At 42.2% G+C, this 17,952-nt stretch overlaps 1 protein-coding gene across 1 annotated transcript; it reads left to right on the top strand.

Annotated features, from left to right (window-relative positions):
* The first annotated feature begins 1,509 nt into the window (after window positions 1-1,509).
* TPI1 (triosephosphate isomerase 1) lies at window positions 1,510-9,266 on the top strand. The gene is made up of 7 exons (XM_063434083.1): window positions 1,510-1,652; window positions 6,156-6,279; window positions 6,366-6,450; window positions 6,848-6,980; window positions 7,094-7,179; window positions 7,562-7,649; window positions 8,884-9,266. Exons 1-7 carry the CDS (start codon window positions 1,538-1,540, stop codon window positions 9,000-9,002), a joined length of 750 nt encoding a protein of 249 aa, XP_063290153.1. The 5' UTR covers window positions 1,510-1,537; the 3' UTR covers window positions 9,003-9,266.
* Window positions 9,267-17,952: the final 8,686 nt, after the last annotated feature.

The following is a 17,952-nucleotide window of genomic DNA, read 5'->3' as shown; positions in this document are numbered from 1 at the left end:
ACTGATTTCTAAAGGCATTTGTTGTAGTTTAAAGATACATTACTTGGAGCATTAAGGTCCCTCTATTCTAGAAACTCCAACACTATGGAGTTCATAGAAAAAAAGGGACATTAGATTATAAAAGAGGGAAGATGGATTTGGGCCCAAACTAAGGACTGTGCCTCTTAAATGGGGACGCTTGGGAGGTATAGTTCAAGCTTGACCATTTTCACATAATTTATATGTCAATATTATATTGTTTGTCAATTACTTGCTATGGTATATTCCAAATGTATAGTTGTAAAGCGCTGTGCAATACTTTTGTATAAATTATAATAAGTTACACTTTAAAAGGACACTGTTTTCTGGGACAAGAAATCAACGCGCCATTACACCAGAGCAGAAGTCTTGTTCACAGGATACTGGGAGATAAGAAGATGCTCCAGTGCATATAGTACCAGGATGCAGAGGTAATCAGTGGATATTAAAATGGACAGAGGGTGATCAGGGGTGTTTTAACGAGCAGAGAGAATCTGGGATAGTTAGAAAGAATAATGGGACTTATTGGACCATGGACATCTCCAGGAAACTCAATATAATGATAATAAATCATTCATAATCCCATTGTACAGTGCTATGGAATCTGATGGCGTTATATAAAAAAATAAAATAATATTTCTAATTTTTGGGACACAAGGAATTGAGATACATTTCCAAGTATGATATCGTTTAATGGTTGTAGGACCAGGACTTATTTTTTATTTCCAGAATAAATTATATAATGGGGCAGAGTAGCCATTAAAGGACCACTATAGTGCCAGGAAAACAAACTTGTTTTTCTGGCACTATAGTGCCCTGAGGGTGCCCCAGGGCACTCACCTTTCTCCAGTGCCGGGCTCCCTCGGCGCTGGGGACTCTCCCTCGTCACTGGCTGAATTTGAATGCGCGGCAAGAGCCGCGCATTTAGTCAGTCCATAGGAAAGCATTCACAATGCTTTCCTATGGACTCTGGCGTCTTCTCACTGTGAAAATCACAGTGAGAAGCGCGGAAGCGCCTCTAGCGGCTGTCAATGAGACAGCCGCCAGAGGCTGGATTAACCCTAATGTAAACCTAGCAGTTTCTCTGAATGAATGTTTACAGCAGGCAGGGTTAATCCTAGATGGGCCTGGCACCCAGACCACTTCATTGAGCTGAAGTGGTCTGGGTGTCTATAGTGGTCCTTTAAATTCAGATAGTATAAATGAAGGGCATCCAGACTCTAATAGAGGGGAGAAAATTATATTTGGAGTGACAAGGAGTTTTCAGGACATTTGATCCTAACAACTCTCACAAACCTCACTGTCAAAGCCCTCTCTCCACCATGAACTCATCTCAAGCACTCCTACATTCCCCGCCCACAATAAAGATGGCGGCTTGCGGGATGAGAGCGACGTTAGCCTGGAGAGCATCGCTGGGCGGGGCAAGTGGAACGTTACCCTGTATGTGGGCGGGCCCTGCTCGTTCCTATTTAAAAGACCCGCACGCTGCCGCTCCCACTTTGCACGGCCACCTGGAATCATGTCTCCAAGCAGGAAATTCTTCGTTGGGGGAAACTGGAAGCTGAATGGAGACAAGAAGAGCCTGGGGGACCTCATCACCGTCCTAAATAACGGCAAAATCCACGATGACACAGGTAGGAGGACACTATTACATCAAATAATGAGATTATATTGGGAATAATAAGATCTGCATTATATTCTATTATAAAATATGTGCTGTAATACCTGAGATGCCCATTCCCCATAACACGGGGTGTACCAAACTACTGTTTCAGTGACTGTTTGCCAGCCAGGTTCATGGGGGTTTCTAATTACGTTACAGCTAGTTGCTAGGTGTTTCCACACCCCTGCAATCTATTCTGAGCCAGTAGTATAGGGAGCATATAATTTTATTATCAATATATTAAATATTATTACTCCAGTCATTACAGCTAGTGTAATCCATTTGTGGAGTCCATTCATTTTATCAATATATGTGACAGGTCCATATAGCCATATACTGTTAGTCTGTTCTGACTAGGGTCCCATATTAAGACTGGTCCATGCCAGCAGGTTGGGTTGGCATGCTCTCCTATCTGGATGGTCTGTGGACTCTGGCAGTGAATTTAATTAGTTTGTATTTTCCCCAACAGACTGTGAGGTTAACGGTGCTCTTGCAATATTGGTGCAACAGAACATGTTGGGAGAAATGTTGAGCTACTGACAGTGTTGTGGGTACTGTCTACTACACGCTGGGTAGGTGTCACTCTAAAACAGTCCACCAACCCAAGACATAATTATCCAAGAGCTATTCCCCCTGGCAGAGTATTGAAACTCCTGATCTTGGGACATATGTGATTTCTGCCCCCTCCTAGCAGAGTATTTATGCTTTGATCTGGGAAGATATTGTGATACTGCCCCCTAATCTAAAGTACTGATGCTCTGATCTGAGGAGACGTTGATGCCCTGAGCTGGGGGAGACACTGTATTACTGCCCCCTCCTGGTAGTTTGATGTTTAAAGAGGGGTATTGAGTTACTCTCTCATGGCTATCTATTCTATTTGATAATCCTAACCTCAACATCTGAGGAAAGGGATTTATGGGTAATTATTTCTGATGACTTAAAGGTAGGCAGATAATGTAATAGAGCAGCAGGAAATGCTAGCAGAATGCTTGGTTGTATAGGGACAGGTATTCGTAGTACAAAAAGAGAAGTGCTCATGCCATTGTACAGAACACTGGTTAGACCTCACTTGGAGTATTGTACGCAGTTCTGGAGACTGTATCTCCAGAAGAATATTGATACTTTAGAGAGAGTTCAGAGAAGGGCCACTAAACTGGTTCATGGATTGCAGGATAAAACATACCAGGAAAGGTTAAAGGATCTTAACATGTATAGCTTGGAGGAAAGACGAGACAGGGGGATCTGATAGAAACATTTAAATACATAAAGGGAATCAACACAGTAAAGGAGGAGACTATATTTAAAAGAAGAAAAACTACCACAACAAGAGGACATAGTCTTAAATTAGAGGGGCAAAGGTTTAAAAATATCAGGAAGCATTACTTCACTGAGAGGGTAGTGGGTGCATGGAATAGCCTTCCAGCTGAAGTGGTAGAGGTTAACACAGTAAAGGAGTTTAAGTATGCGTGGGATAGGCATAAGGCTATCCTAGCTATAAAATAAGTCCAGCTGAATGTTTATCTGCCGTCACATTCTATGTTTCTATAAACCTCCCTCCCCCTCCCCCCCTAAGCTGAGTATTGAGGGCACCATTACCAACATATAGAATGTTTAATCTGGCATGATGGTGCCCTGGGTAGTGACGATGCTCACAGCAGAAGTGGGTGATTGTAATGGCTGCCTGTCTGTGTGATAGTCAGCACGTACATACAAGCTCTGCAGTTTCACATCCTTAAAGAGACATTACCCATGTCCCGCCCACATGCTGCAGCACAATGTCACCCTGCATGGCTTGCTAGCGAGCTCCCATTCTCTCAACGCCTCACAATCCTCCGTCCTTTTCCCTGTTCCCCTCCCAGGTTGCAATACTCCCTGATTCTGTATCTGCTACCCTCTCAGGATTCATTACCCCCTGATACTGTATATATGCTACCCTCCCAGGGTGCAATACCCCTTGACTCTGTATTTGCTCCCCTCTCAGGATTCATTACCCCCTGATTTTGTATCTTCTCCCCTCTCAGGATTCATTACCCCCTGATTTTGTATCTTCTCCCCTCTCAGGATTCATTACCCCCTGATTTTGTATCTTCTCCCCTCTCAGGATTCATTACCCCCTGATTTTGTATCTTCTCCCCTCTCAGGATTCATTACCCCCTGATTTTGTATCTTCTCCCCTCTCAGGATTCATTACCCCCTGATTTTGTATCTTCTCCCCTCTCAGGATTCATTACCCCCTGATTTTGTATCTTCTCCCCTCTCAGGATTCATTACCCCCTGATTTTGTATCTTCTCCCCTCTCAGGATTCATTACCCCCTGATTTTGTATCTTCTCCCCTCTCAGGATTCATTACCCCCTGATACTGTATATATGCTCCCCTCTCAGGATTCATTACCCCCTGATACTGTATATATGCTCCCCTCTCAGGATTCATTACACCCTGATTTTTGTATCTTCTCCCCTCTCAGGATTCATTACCCCCTGATACTGTATATATGCTACCCTCTCAGGATTCATTACCCCCTGATACTGTATATATGCTACCCTCTCAGGATTCATTACCCCCTGATACTGTATATATGCTCCCCTCTCAGGATTAATTACCCCCTGATACTGTATATATGCTCCCCTCTCAGGATTCATTACCCCCTGATTCTGTATCTGCTCCCCTCTCAGGATTCATTACCCCCTGATTCTGTATCTGCTCCCCTCTCAGGATTCATTACCCTCTGATTCTGTATCTGCTCCCCTCTCAGGATTCATTACCCCGATACTGTATATCTGGTCCCCTCTCAGGATTCATTACCCCGATACTGTATATCTGGTCCCCTCTCAGGATTCAGTACTCCTTGATACTGTATATCTGGTCCCCTCTCAGGATTCAGTACTCCCTGATACTGTATATCTGGTCCCCTCTCAGGATTCATTACCCCCAATACTGTATCTCTGGTCCCCTCTCAGGATTCATTACCCCCGATACTGTATCTCTGGTCCCCTCTCAGGATTCATTACCCTGATACTGTATCTCTGGTCCCCTCTCAGGATTCAGTACTCCCCGATACTGTATCTCTGGTCCCCTCTCAGGATTCATTACCCTGATACTGTATATCTGGTCCCCTCTCAGGATTCAGTCGTCCCTGAAACTGTATATCTGCTCCTCTGTGCCCCCACCCGCTTGCCCTGAGAATGAGGTAACATTGCTGGCAAGCTGAACCATGGACTCACCCAGTGAATAAACCAGTCAGATATTTTAACTGACCTTTAACCCTGCATGTCTGGGACAGCTGGGCACAGGGAGACCTTCAGAGCCATCCTAAAAACAGGTGTAACCTTTAAATCTGCGCTGAGTGAAGGTCATGACTTGTTAACCTTTTCTGTAAGCTGAAAATAAACTGAATGGGTGTCTAAAAATAGCTGGGGGCTCAGTGACTCCGAGGGGGTCTGGTGACTCAGAACGGGGTCACCGTGCCCTTGCTGTAGAGACTGTCATTATAGGGGGCTGCATTTTTTTCCTTTATGGTGGATTCAGTAAAAATGTTTTTTTTTTTCACAGCAAGGATACATACCCCCCCCCCCTTCCCCACAGCCATTCTATTGAAGAGGCTGAATGTACAGTATTTATGTAACAACCATCATGTGGGTCATTATACTGCACAGTGGATGTCTCTCACTTTACCCCTTTCTAATAGATCATAGCCGTATAAAATGGAGATGACCTCTGCAGTAGTAAGACGTGGAGCTCTGGGGGTAATTTGGAAGATAAATCAATGTGCTGGGCTTCACTACGCTATTGGCTAGGAGTTCTTTAATTTTGCAGCCAGAGGACTATTCCAGCGTGCAGAATGACTTTAAAAGCCGACTGAGCTGCTAAACTGGTTGCATGGATTTGTAGCTCGGAGTAGAATTCGTCTGTTTCTTTAAAAAATTAGGCAGCTTTACCCTTGACCTAGTCTCTTAGCCTAAAAGCCTCTTGTGGTGAACATGATGGGAGAAGAACTTAAAGATGATGGATCACAAGCTCTTGAGCTCTTACATGCAGATCAGACTCACAAACCGGCCAGAGAAGTTCCGGTGGGCTCGCAGTCAGGCGAATAAGGAGGCCAGCATCAGACTTCCTCATATCAGGCTGTCTTGGAACTTTAGGCACTCAACCAATATGAGGCAGCTCCGATAGTTCTAATTAAAAATGCATGCCATGGAGGTCAGACTCCTGGAGTTGGACAAGAGGGACTGTGGCCAGATTAGAATCCCCTGCTGGCCAACTGCATGCCAAGCAGGTGATGCTATTGGCTAAATTTTGCTGAAATGGAGAATAGTGATGGACAGATGGATTCAGATACTTTTTAATTTTGTTAGTTTATATCATTTTGTGTAAATCTGCACAATGGCAAAAAGGAAGTTTGTCCAGATATTAACAGAACACCAAAAAAAAAAAAATTATGATGGGTGATGTGAATTACAATTTGTTTTTATTAGAGGTGGTCTGTGGCGCACCTTCCATCTACCTGGACTTTGCACGTCAGAAGCTTGATGGAAAATTTGGAGTTTCTGCGCAGAACTGTTACAAAGTCGCCAAAGGTGCTTTCACTGGAGAGATCAGGTATGGAACTGTGTGTGGTGTTGTAAGCCCTGAACACTTGTAAAGATTTTCTGTTATTTTGATTTGGTACTTCCTCTCCTCTGCAGCCCAGCTATGATTAAAGATGTTGGGGCCACCTGGGTGATTCTTGGGCACTCTGAGAGGCGGCATGTGTTTGGCGAGTCAGATGAGGTGAGTTGTCCATAATTCTGACAATGACACAAAGAATAACCTACCCTGGTCTTCTTGCAAGTGATTCTCAATGGCAGTCTTGCAAGATTTGTCTCTTCTATCTCCTGTATATAATCTTGCTGAAGCTACAAATCTGATCTTCCTCAAACATTTTCTAAAGTTAAAGATAGCCAGGTAACCTGGAGACCAGCTCATCCAAAACGTTTGCAATAATTTTATGTAGAATGGTTTTGGAAGCTTTCTTAAAATATTGAAAAGGTTCTTCAATGACTGTTCAATACAGACTGTAAACTTCCTGGTTTGTTGTGGTGAATTAAATTTTAGAAGATAAAGCCCACAAGACAACAGCATCCAGGGTTTTAGGGTAATTCTTAATCTGTACTCTATTGTCCTACAGCTGATTGGCCAGAAAGTAGCACATGCACTGTCAGAGAGCATTGGCGTGATTGCCTGTATCGGGGAGAAGTTGGACCAACGTGAGGCTGGGATCACAGAGAAAGTGGTTTTTGAACAGACAAAAGCCATTGCAGGTGAACTCATAGACATCTGGTCTTTTAACTCTTTGCATCCTGGATGTTTTGTTGGATGATGGACAATCTCACACCAAATGCAATTCTTTAACTTTTTTTTTCTCCTTTTGTAGACAATGTGAAGGACTGGAGCAAGGTGGTTCTTGCATATGAGCCAGTCTGGGCCATTGGCACTGGCAAAACTGCCACCCCCCAGCAAGTGAGTAACTTTTTTTTTTTTTTTTTTTTTTTTTTTTTTTACATTGACTGCATTTCATGTTTAGAGCAATGCTGTGTGAAAGCCATCTCCTGTAATCGTGTAGATCATATATTCACCTAATTTAAATCTGCCCATTTGCATTGTTTTATTTTGCTGTTCTCTTCCACAATCAACGATTTAGGTAACTTCTTCTGAATTCAAATGACCATGTTACTTGGGTGGCAGCAATAACTCACATGAAAGCCTAATGTATAGACAAAGTCACCTGTGCCCTACCCAATACCAAATGTTTCACTAATATGGCCAAAAAAGTCTAGGCTTACTTGCCCACATCCTCCATGTAAAAGTGTGAGACTCGCTGACTTCTCTTGTTGTCCTTCAGGCCCAGGAGGTGCATATCAAGCTCCGCGAGTGGCTAAAAACCAATGTTTCCGAAGATGTTGCAAAAACTGTCAGAATCATCTATGGAGGTATGTCTTGATACACATTTTCTTCCTTCAATTCCCTCTACCTAAATGTTTAAGGGGTGCCGCCTAGAAGCGATATTGGTTTCTGTTGTGGTGGTTTTTCAGGCTGTCTGCAATCCATACGCTTGCTGGAGTTTTCAAAGCTCAATGTATTGATTGCATTTCGCCACATGCCTGAAGGGCACACTGACCTTGTGAACAGGCCTTTTTATAGATACTTTATGGTCCGGATCTGATGGAACAAAGCAAGTTGTGGTTGGGGATGAACTTTGATTCTACCACCTTCTTGACAAGATGTTGGGTATTTTAGATAATAAATTTCCTTTATCCCCTTTTGCTACTTTAGGAACATAGCCTGTTTTAATATTCCATTCAGAAGTAGTTCATTTAGTTCTTGAACCAGTTACGGGTCAGTTTCCAGATGGAGAAAATTCACTAACCCATAGGAACAAATAATGGCTGTGTGGCTTCTGTTAGAAAGTATGCCCTCTAGTGGTGGAAAGGACAATACGAAGCCATTTTCTTCTCTTCCTTTTTAGTGCAGGATTAGCATGCAAATCTATACACTGACTCTAGAACAGGAGTGTGGCTGCTTCATTTCATGTGATGTTAGGGTGCTGTCCCTGAACCCATATGATGGGTGTTTCTGGGCAGTCTAACATTTTCATGACTCTGGGTCGTAGTTGTGGCACAAGCAATTCACCCGAAAGCAGACTTTAACTAATTGTGCTTCTCCCCCAGAGTTGTCATACATTTGTATCAGTTGTTTGGAACATAACTATCTTCTCTTGCCCTAGGTAGCTGCCTATAACTTTACTATAAGAGCATGAAAATGAAAAGTCAGATACCCGATTAAGTCTAGGAGGTTTATCCCCTGTAAATGGCAGATGTTAAGATTTGCTGATCTTGATATGTCCTGTAATTCTTTACCTGGAGAACCAAAGATTGGTTTTGATTCCTCAAATACACACAATCCCCTAAATCACATGTCCCAGAGCGCAGATTGTCCATGAGTTTTTTTTTTTTTTTTTTTTTTTTTTGAAAGGTGTAAAAATTATATTTTAGACATTTGGGGTGGGGGGCCTGGATTATTTTCTGTAATTCATCTAAATTCCTTTGCAGTATGGATTGTACATGCAGAGAAATTATTCCATGCAATGTAAAAGATCAGAGAAATTTCAAACATCCAAAGGTTCAAGTGTTTGCTCCCCACTAATTGTTTTGTTGCCCCTTTCAGGTTCTGTCACTGGTGGCACTTGCAAAGAACTGGCATCACAGCCTGATATCGATGGCTTCCTGGTCGGAGGAGCTTCACTGAAACCAGAATTTATTGACATCATAAATGCCAAGCATTAACTTTGTTCAATTGCAATGTCCCCTTTCCCTTCTCTCCTGAACGGCTTAGGGCGGGGTTGGTAAACGTTGGTCCTCCGAGCTGCATGTCCACAACAGTCTTTTCTCTTGGTGCACCTCCATCTGGTGTCTAGCAGCGGACTAGCGTTGACAAACCCTACCATAGAACGAAAACCTATTCACTGTGTCTGTAGCTCAATCTGTCCTGGGTATTGTGTGGGGGGAATCGATGTTACTGTAAAATATAAAATTAAGTTAAACAAATTAGCTCTCGTGTCTGTTTATTTTGGGGGGCTGATGCCTGTGGGGAACAGTGTTGAGGAGCACTCCAGCTCATATTTCAACCAACATAGTTCCAGTGCCCACCAGCAGAGGGCTTGGAACTTATGGCATAGAGCAGGCATAGGCTACCTTTGGCACTCCAGAGTTTTGGACTACACCTCCCATGATGCTTTGCCAGCATTATGGGGGATGCAGTCCACAACATCTGGAGTGTTGCAGGTTGCCTACCCCTGGCCTAGAACATAAGTACATATTTGTGCCCCCCCCCCCCCCCCCCCCCCCTTCCACTTGGGAAATATCTATTTGAGACAGTTCATACCTGAAAAGAATGGAGATCCACCAGCCCATGTAAAGTCCTGTGCTGAGATAGCAACGGTCCTCGTGTTATTGATCTGTGCCTTATTCACCTACTTATGTTTTAATACAGAGGATATATATATTATTGGCATAGACTAGTCGTTTGCATTTTAAAATGTTACTCTTCTGTTGGGCAGAAAACAGGAAATTGTAAAAGCAGTGGTTGTTTGTAAAATAGTTAGCACTGTGTCAAATAATGGCATTAAAATTCCTTTCCAAAAAGTTTGAGTGGGGAAAGCAGGATAGTTAGTGCCTTATTCAGACTTTAATTTACCCTAATTAAAATGAAATGGCATGATTACGATATTTAATGGTTATTGGTTTTACATGAAGCGACCTTTAAAGTATTAGATCCACTTCTTGCATAGGTAGAGGTACCTGATCACTCCCTTCCTACAGTTTCCTTATTACTGCAGCAGATTGCAATATTTCACAGCTACTCATAGCCCACACCTTCCTTCATAGATAAATATATAAAGGATGGACAAAACATTGATCGGTGGCATTTGTACAACAATAGCTATATCCACACCTAGACACTGCGGAACCCTAAAGCACTTAAGCGTTTTGAAAAGCTTTGAGACAAGTGTGTCCTATATATATTATCTTTCACAAAATGCAGATTTTAATCGAAATTGACACTTTTATAACTTAACATTGTTACACCCCCTGACTGTCAGTAAACTGATCCTGTTTGATAATCCCGGTGGAGGAAAACTCAAGAGGCAGCAATTGCCCAGAGCACCTACCCTGCAACTTTCTCTATTGCCCATGTAACTGCTTACACTTCTGCTGAGCGGCTGTGCAGCAGTGCTTTCTGGGAGTTATGGTGCAACTGTTGGCTTTCTAACTAACCTGCAGAAACCTATTCTGTGCAAGACTTTATGGTATAAGGTGAGCAATGCTATAGAATGCCAAGTGAACATCACTCATGTCCCCTCCTGTTTTTTGTTGGTGTCTATCTCATATAAAATTCAGCGCTCTTACGCATTCACTAAACCGCAGTTTCAAGTGTCTCAGAATGTAGTGTTTTTATCGAAAAACACCTAACCTAGGCAAAAGATAATTATATGATCATAGATTGCATAAGCCTGCCACAACGTCAATGTACCCCATTCTTGGCAGGTCCTACTATAGCATCCAAATGCCTGCTCTTACAAGATTAATCCACTTACCTGGGAAATGCTTCTTCCTGGGACTCTCTGTAGGTCAAGCTAAATAGGGCTGTGGAATGAGTAATGTGACAGTGAGGGGTGCAAAATTAAGTAGTTGGCCTGGACTTTAAAATATATAAATGAAACCAAGAGGGCTGCACTCACCTGAACAGGCATACATTTATAGGGTGCTGCTGGAGCCAATTCATACAAAATCCAGCGCATTCACTAAACTGCAATTTGACATTTTACAGAATGTAAGTTTTACTTTAAAAAAAAAAAAAAGAGATTTCACTTAGACAAAAAATGGGAGTTTAATTACAGTATGCAATCATACATTGCATAAACCTGTCACAACGTCAATGTGCCCCATTCTTGGCTGGTCCTACTCTAGGGTTAGATTAGGTTTGTTTTTATAAAACCCTGATATCTGTAAGCTTTGAAGTTGCTGTTTAGTGGGTGAGTGAGTGTGCTGGACCTTGTGTATTCTATACCATATATATTTTTTTTTCCCATTTAATTTGAATAATTAAACCACTTGTACAAAATGGAGATGGTGGAAAAATAGAATTGGCGAATTTTTCCAATATTCTCGTCTTTAAAATATGTAAGACTTAAAACTTCTAAATCCACAAAGCTATGTACTATCTCTATTAAAGTGGATCTGTTACTATTCAATATTAACATGAAGATGGATTCTTTATGAAAGTTCTGATCAGACTGTGTTGGCGTTTCACTGAAATTGCAGCGCAGTCAAAAGATATCAAGAGGCTAATAGGATGGCAACATGAAGATATATAATTCTTTTAGTGTGTTCTTTTCTGGGGTGCTTTGTGACCTAAGTGCATAATGTATACCTTAACATTTAGCTTTAAATCCCACTTACCATCCAATAAACTGTATATTGGAGCCTGATTTTTATCCTTGGGATTTTAGGTATTGAGAGGATCACCTGGTCTCTTAATATTAACTTGAGATAGTAGGAAAGTAATTGAACATGATGTGGCCCATTATTTAATTGCCCCACCTCCAAAAAAAATTGTTGGATATTTATGATGTATTTGTCAAATGGTTGACAGGCAGCAAGCTTGTTTCATCTTTATTAACTTTTATTTTAAAAAAAATAAAACAATTTCAGGCCTTAAATTTGAAATTCCCTTACAGAGTTATTTACTAACTTGAAAATAGCTGGAAATTAAAACGACTTCATGCATTTTAGCATATGTGATGTCATAACTCAGATTAGCATTTTTTTTTTTTGGCTTTGTGTTTATTTAAAGACTTTTTTTTTGTTCTCTTTATATTTGTCAACAATGTTATTTAATGTATTTTTGTTGCAATAGCAATGTGGTGGTATTTAAACAGAACAGGTAGCACCAAAATAAACCATAAATGCAGAAATAAAAAAAAATTATAACATCTCTAAAGGCACAATGACCAAAAGTCTATATTAAAGTCAAAAGAAATACCAGATGGTAAGATACAATCTCAAGATAGAAGGTAATCCGTCTTCAAATATTCGTAAAATGTTTGAGGGACAATTCAGTTTAGTAGCAGTGTATGAGAAAACATAAAACAGAGAAACCAATAGTGCAATAGGATAAAAAAAATAAAAATTTAGCGAGCACCACTAAAATGTAAAAATGCCAACTCACATGTAATAGAGCTATAACCAGCTTGAGGTAAAACAGCATGCAGTGGTATTGTATCCTCACTTACAGGATATTCTCCAGGTAATAGTTGGCAGCAGGATGATGATATGATGGAGCATAAATAGAAACGCCATAAGTGTACTCTATTTAGGTTAGTATACACACAAAATATACTTCCGAGGGGCGGGGCCGGGCCGCCGAGCCGCATGGAAGCGGACCATCAGAGCTCCGGGCCTGTGCCGCAATAAACGGCACTAAACCCACATATGCACTGCCTCAAAGCCGGATATCAGTGCACAACTAAATGGAGAATCATTTCAGCTCCGGTTCAATACCAAATATGACCTTAACAACGCACAGGGAACGCTGAATCCGACACACATAAGCAATTGCACAAGTGAGATCCTAAAACGGATGTATACTCTGCCAGACACACATGCCTGAAACATCTGCTGCTCTGGAGGGAAACGCCGGCTCGGGGCATGGCCCCCCCCCCCCCCCCCTCGGCCGGTGGGGGTAATCCCGGCCACATGGGGACCGCAGACACAGAGGAGGGAGCTCCCTGTGATGCTTCCCAGCAATTGCAGAGGCTGTTTATGTGGGATCCGCCAGCAGACAGACGCAGGGAACGGCTAGCCCATGCGTGGGGGGACACTCTGCGCCCAACCTTTGACCCGCGGTGGTCGGAGCTGCGGACGGTCTGTCCGGATGGCCTTGGAGCCAATGCCAAGGCCGCTCGACCTCCGGATGAGGTGGGCACCCGGAGGAACTTGTCCCCACCGCTGTGAACCCGACAGGGCTGGGGGGTACGCGCCTCCGGTGGACCAGTGGCTTCGGGGCCGTGCGGCTCTGGCCCAGTAGCAGCGGCCGGCGATGGGAGAGGCACACAGAGCGGACCTTGAACCTGCTGGGGTACTGGAGGTACGGGGGAGGTGCAGGGGACACTGGGCATGTGGACTCTTTGGGTGGAGGGGCCGCAAACGCTCAGGATGCCCCCGAGTGCCCACCGGGCCGCGGTGCGTACGGGGGGAGGCCTGTGCCAGTCTGGGGGGCCGGCCGGGACCGGGCACCCGGAGAGATGGAGGGGCACTGGTTGCATCCTGACCTGTGTGGGTGACCCGGACACGCCACATGACTAGGCATCCCACACAGCCAGCCAGACTTTGCAACACTTCCACCTGCACACAAAGCTTGGATGGAACGGTCAAGCTCCTGATAATGCCACTGGAACTCATTCACTGAATCACAGGATGCTGATAAGGCCCTGGATAATCGTTTTTGTTATTCTGAAGCTCGAACCAGTTTTGCTAAGGCTACTTATGCCATTGTTTCCTTTTGTTATTTAGGCTTAGTTCAAATTATGACCATGCTATTTACATTTCAAAGCCCCCTAGAGCCCCCGCTTAATGCCGTTTATTTTTGTTGACTAGATAGCCAGATGGATGTAAAACATAATGTAGGTTAAAATGCTAACACTTTCCATTAGGAAGACGCACGCTACACATGTAGCTACACGTCACTATTACTGTGGTCACAACAGCTAACCTAAGGATTTTCTTAAACGCCCAGATTACACAACAACGCGCTCTCACAGCGAACCACGCACACTAGGAAAGAGCCCAAGCATACTATAGGCCTATATGGCTTACATACTAGACGCAGCCTTAAGATACGCATGTCGATACGGAAAATAAATGCCTAGTTACCAGCAGAAATTGCACAAATTGTTTTGCTTAGAAAGGCTAAAATGCCTCGACAGGAGCTAAAGTCTACTATTAATAGCTTACACACTAACAGCTAGCGTAACGTACTAGCTAATATATTTGAGTTGATTATAAATACATAAAATAGGTAGATAAGACCCAGACCAGGCGGCTAGGACATAATACTATGTTTATACTCCTTACCAAATGATTACTGGAATCTGTGTACATGCATCATCTAGATGTTGCCTGGGTAATTAACCAGATAAATGATACTAATGGCCTACGTATAGTTATAATGGTTGTTATACAGCGCTAGTATACTGCCTTCTCACGCTTGGTCTGAACCCTAGCCATTTTCGCGAAGTTAATACACGACTAACCTACAACACGGTATGATTGCTGAGAATTATAGGCCTCTGCGCAGGAAACCATAGGATACCTTTATTAATCTATGCAATAAGTGCCTCATACGACTAGGCATGACTAGGAGGAATTCACAGCCAGCATAATGCGTACATATGCCGATTGAATGCGTGTGGCATCTTAACTCTCGCAAAGTTTAGGTACATTACAACTACATTTACTTAACTGCCTGTTTATTGTGATGTCTATGCCTCTGCGCAGGCAACCACATGTTACTTTCATGAATCCACAATGAGCCTGCTCACACTTTATTGCGACTCCAATAAAAATATTCAAAACAAAATATACTTACTATAGGTGGAGCAGACTAACTGCTCTTTGATTTAGGCATGGATGGTATAATCCCCTCCTAGGATTATTTTGTGGGTTAAGTAGAGAGGTAGGATGCCAGGTATAAGGTTAAAACTGATAAAACTAAAAATTATATGGCTTTCAACAAACAGTAGGGTAGCCAAAAATACGTTATTCAACATAAAACCACGAATTGCATTTACACTTATTATCTTTGTATTACTTTGAAAAGACTGCAACGATTTGTCTTGTAATGAAGGAATCGTTAAAGACAGACTATTTATACGCGTGAAACAGATCTTAGAGTACATGCACTTTGATAAAGCCTGTGGAAGAAATCTGTTGGTGTTTTAATGCTATACAGTGTGTTGTTTTGGGGTAATTTAAATTTTGTATTTTGATCTGTTGTGACAAAATGATAAGGGTTTTCGTCTTTTTTTTTGTTTTGCTGCCAGCGTTGTCTTTCTTTCATGCTATATTCTAAAATTTGAATTTACTTTGAATTTCTGACCAATTTCACTTTCGTGATAAATGCTCCGTGTCTGCACGCCACCACAGCTGGTGGTTTTATTGGTTGACTGTTTGGGAGGGATGGTAATCCAATCATGCTATGATTTGCATTGTCCCGTTTCTTTTCAGTACACCCTCCATCATTCCACCTGCCTCCATCATGCCTTCTGATGTTCTATGGATTCTCACTGCAGCCCTGTTTGCCACATCCCTGATTGGGTTAGTAACTAACGGCTTTGTGTTGGGGGTGAACTTTAAGGACTGGGTCCATTCTGGCTCTTTTGCATCCTCTGACCGCTTAATTTGTTATCTGGCCTTATCAAACCTCTTTCTGCAATGCTGGGCAGGGGCAGACTGGATAAGCCACCTCTTTCTGATCAAAGGGTGGCTCTGTAATATAACCTATGCCCTGAAAATGATGTCTCTTTCCTACAGCCTGTTACTGAGTGCATGGTTGTGCGTTTTCTACTGCGTTCGGATTGTGGTTTTCAGAAACTGCCTCTTGCGCAGGATTCAAAGACACACCAAGAGTTCCTATCTGCACATTATCTCGTTTTCCATCCTATTGTGCATGATTATGGGATTGCCACTGGCATGGTATGGTCAGGACAATGCCGTATTTACTAACTCTACAGACAGCGTAAGGGAATACTCTTATATAAATGTGTACCGAGTTTTCCTTCTGATATTTGGGTACACAATGCCGCTCTCTTGGGTGATACTTTCGGCTGCTTTCATATTGAAGTCCCTTGCAATACACGTGAGACGAATGCGCATCACCATTGAAACCGGACGCAAAACATATGTTGAAGCCCATTTGCGTGCCTTTTACACAGTGCTTTGTTTGTTACTACTCTACTTTGTAATATTTGTATCCTCCGTTCTAATCTTAAGTGATATTTTCCCACAGGATGACCCTAAACTAGTTACCTGTCACTTAGTGATAATTATGTATTCACCTTTGCAGAGTATCGTGATGCTTAGAGGGAACAGTAAATTAAGGAAGGCGTCTAATGACACTATAAGAAAACTGCTCCGATTGAAAGTTTAAAATGGCTGCCTGCTAACACAAGGACATCGGATACTCACAGACTAACTAATAGAGACTAGCTACTCCCACCAGAAAGAATAATTACACATAGAAATTAACAGCTAGGGCCTCTCCTTATTATATCTATCTATTTCAGACTCAAACCTCCTATTGTGACCACTCACACATCTGATAATGGCTTCCAGGCTGGGCTTTTGGGTGCCAGAGACTTTACCAAGTACACCATATCGCTCACACCTCAAGCACACTAACAGGTTCATTCACTAAGGTGATAAATGAAAATTAATTTCAAATATGAGCCCAAAGTAGCTGAAGTGATAAGGTAGCGAGTCTTTTGAATTTTTCTAGTTCTGCTTTTCTGAACTTTATTTGAAATAGAGAACGGCTGCTCATATTCTGCAGTGAGTACATCTTGCCTCATTGATTAGCGAGAATGGTAATGGCTGCCAATATTCTGCAGTGAGTACATCTTGCCTCATTGATTAGCGAGAATGGTAATGGCTGCCAATATTCTGCAGTGAGTACATCTTGCCTCATTGATTAGCGAGAATGGTAATGGCTGCCAATATTCTGCAGTGAGTACATCTTGCCTTATCAAAGGGAGGAATCAGCTATGAATTATAATTCTAAGAAAGAGAAACGTTCCCCACATTCTACGGCTCCAGCACTTGCTCACATCCAACAGAGAGAACAGGCAGACCTGCAAGGCCCAACATGTAGTACATTCCAGGGTTCCTATAATCGTTCTCCAGAGATGGAATTGGGCCATACTGAATGGTGTGCACATCCCATAAACGTCTGTACAGCAAGGCGCCATGGGACAATAACATGCCCCTTTGTAGTTGATTTGTTGATTTCTATGTAATGAACTAGACTTTGATATATAGTTTATTTGTCTGTGTTCGTGTTGTAACATTTGCGTGTTTAACATTTTCATCACTGGTTTACTTTCATTGAAAAGAAAAAAAAACAACCTATAAACTTTTTTTTTTTTTTTTTAAATACATATACAGGGAAATTTTTTTTAAACCTGGAAATGTTAGGAATTAGCTGGGGTGGAAAAATATCCGAATTGGGCAAAAGTTTACATTTCTGGTATTTGGGCTTAAAATTGCAAGGTTTTAATTTATAGATTGCTGTTCTTTTATTAAAAAATATTTATATGTATTAAAAATTATATTGATGAAAATGCAAATAATGCTTTATATTTTTTTAACTTTCTCATCCAATGTAGTAAAAAAAAAAAATAAAGAGGGGAGGGGGAGGGAGTGTATCACTTGTATTGGAAAACATCATAAAGCAGAGAGCTGGCCTAAAGGTAGGTCCTCAGCTGATGTAGAACTACAACACCCATGATGCATTGCCAGCTAGGGATCCACCTTTTGTCCATTTTGTACTGGGGATAGTCTGAAATGGAGGCATTATGGATGACATTTATCGGGGTCATTATATGAATTTGGGGTTCAGGGGAGAGGTGGGATTATTTTGGTAGAGGGCATGAAGTGGGCTCCACAAACAGGACGGTAC

Source organism: Pelobates fuscus, chromosome 10, assembly GCF_036172605.1.
Source record: "Pelobates fuscus isolate aPelFus1 chromosome 10, aPelFus1.pri, whole genome shotgun sequence".
Taxonomy (NCBI): Eukaryota; Metazoa; Chordata; class Amphibia; order Anura; family Pelobatidae; genus Pelobates; species Pelobates fuscus.
Note: the sequence above shows the minus strand (reverse complement) of the source record. Positions and strands in the feature narration are given on the sequence as shown.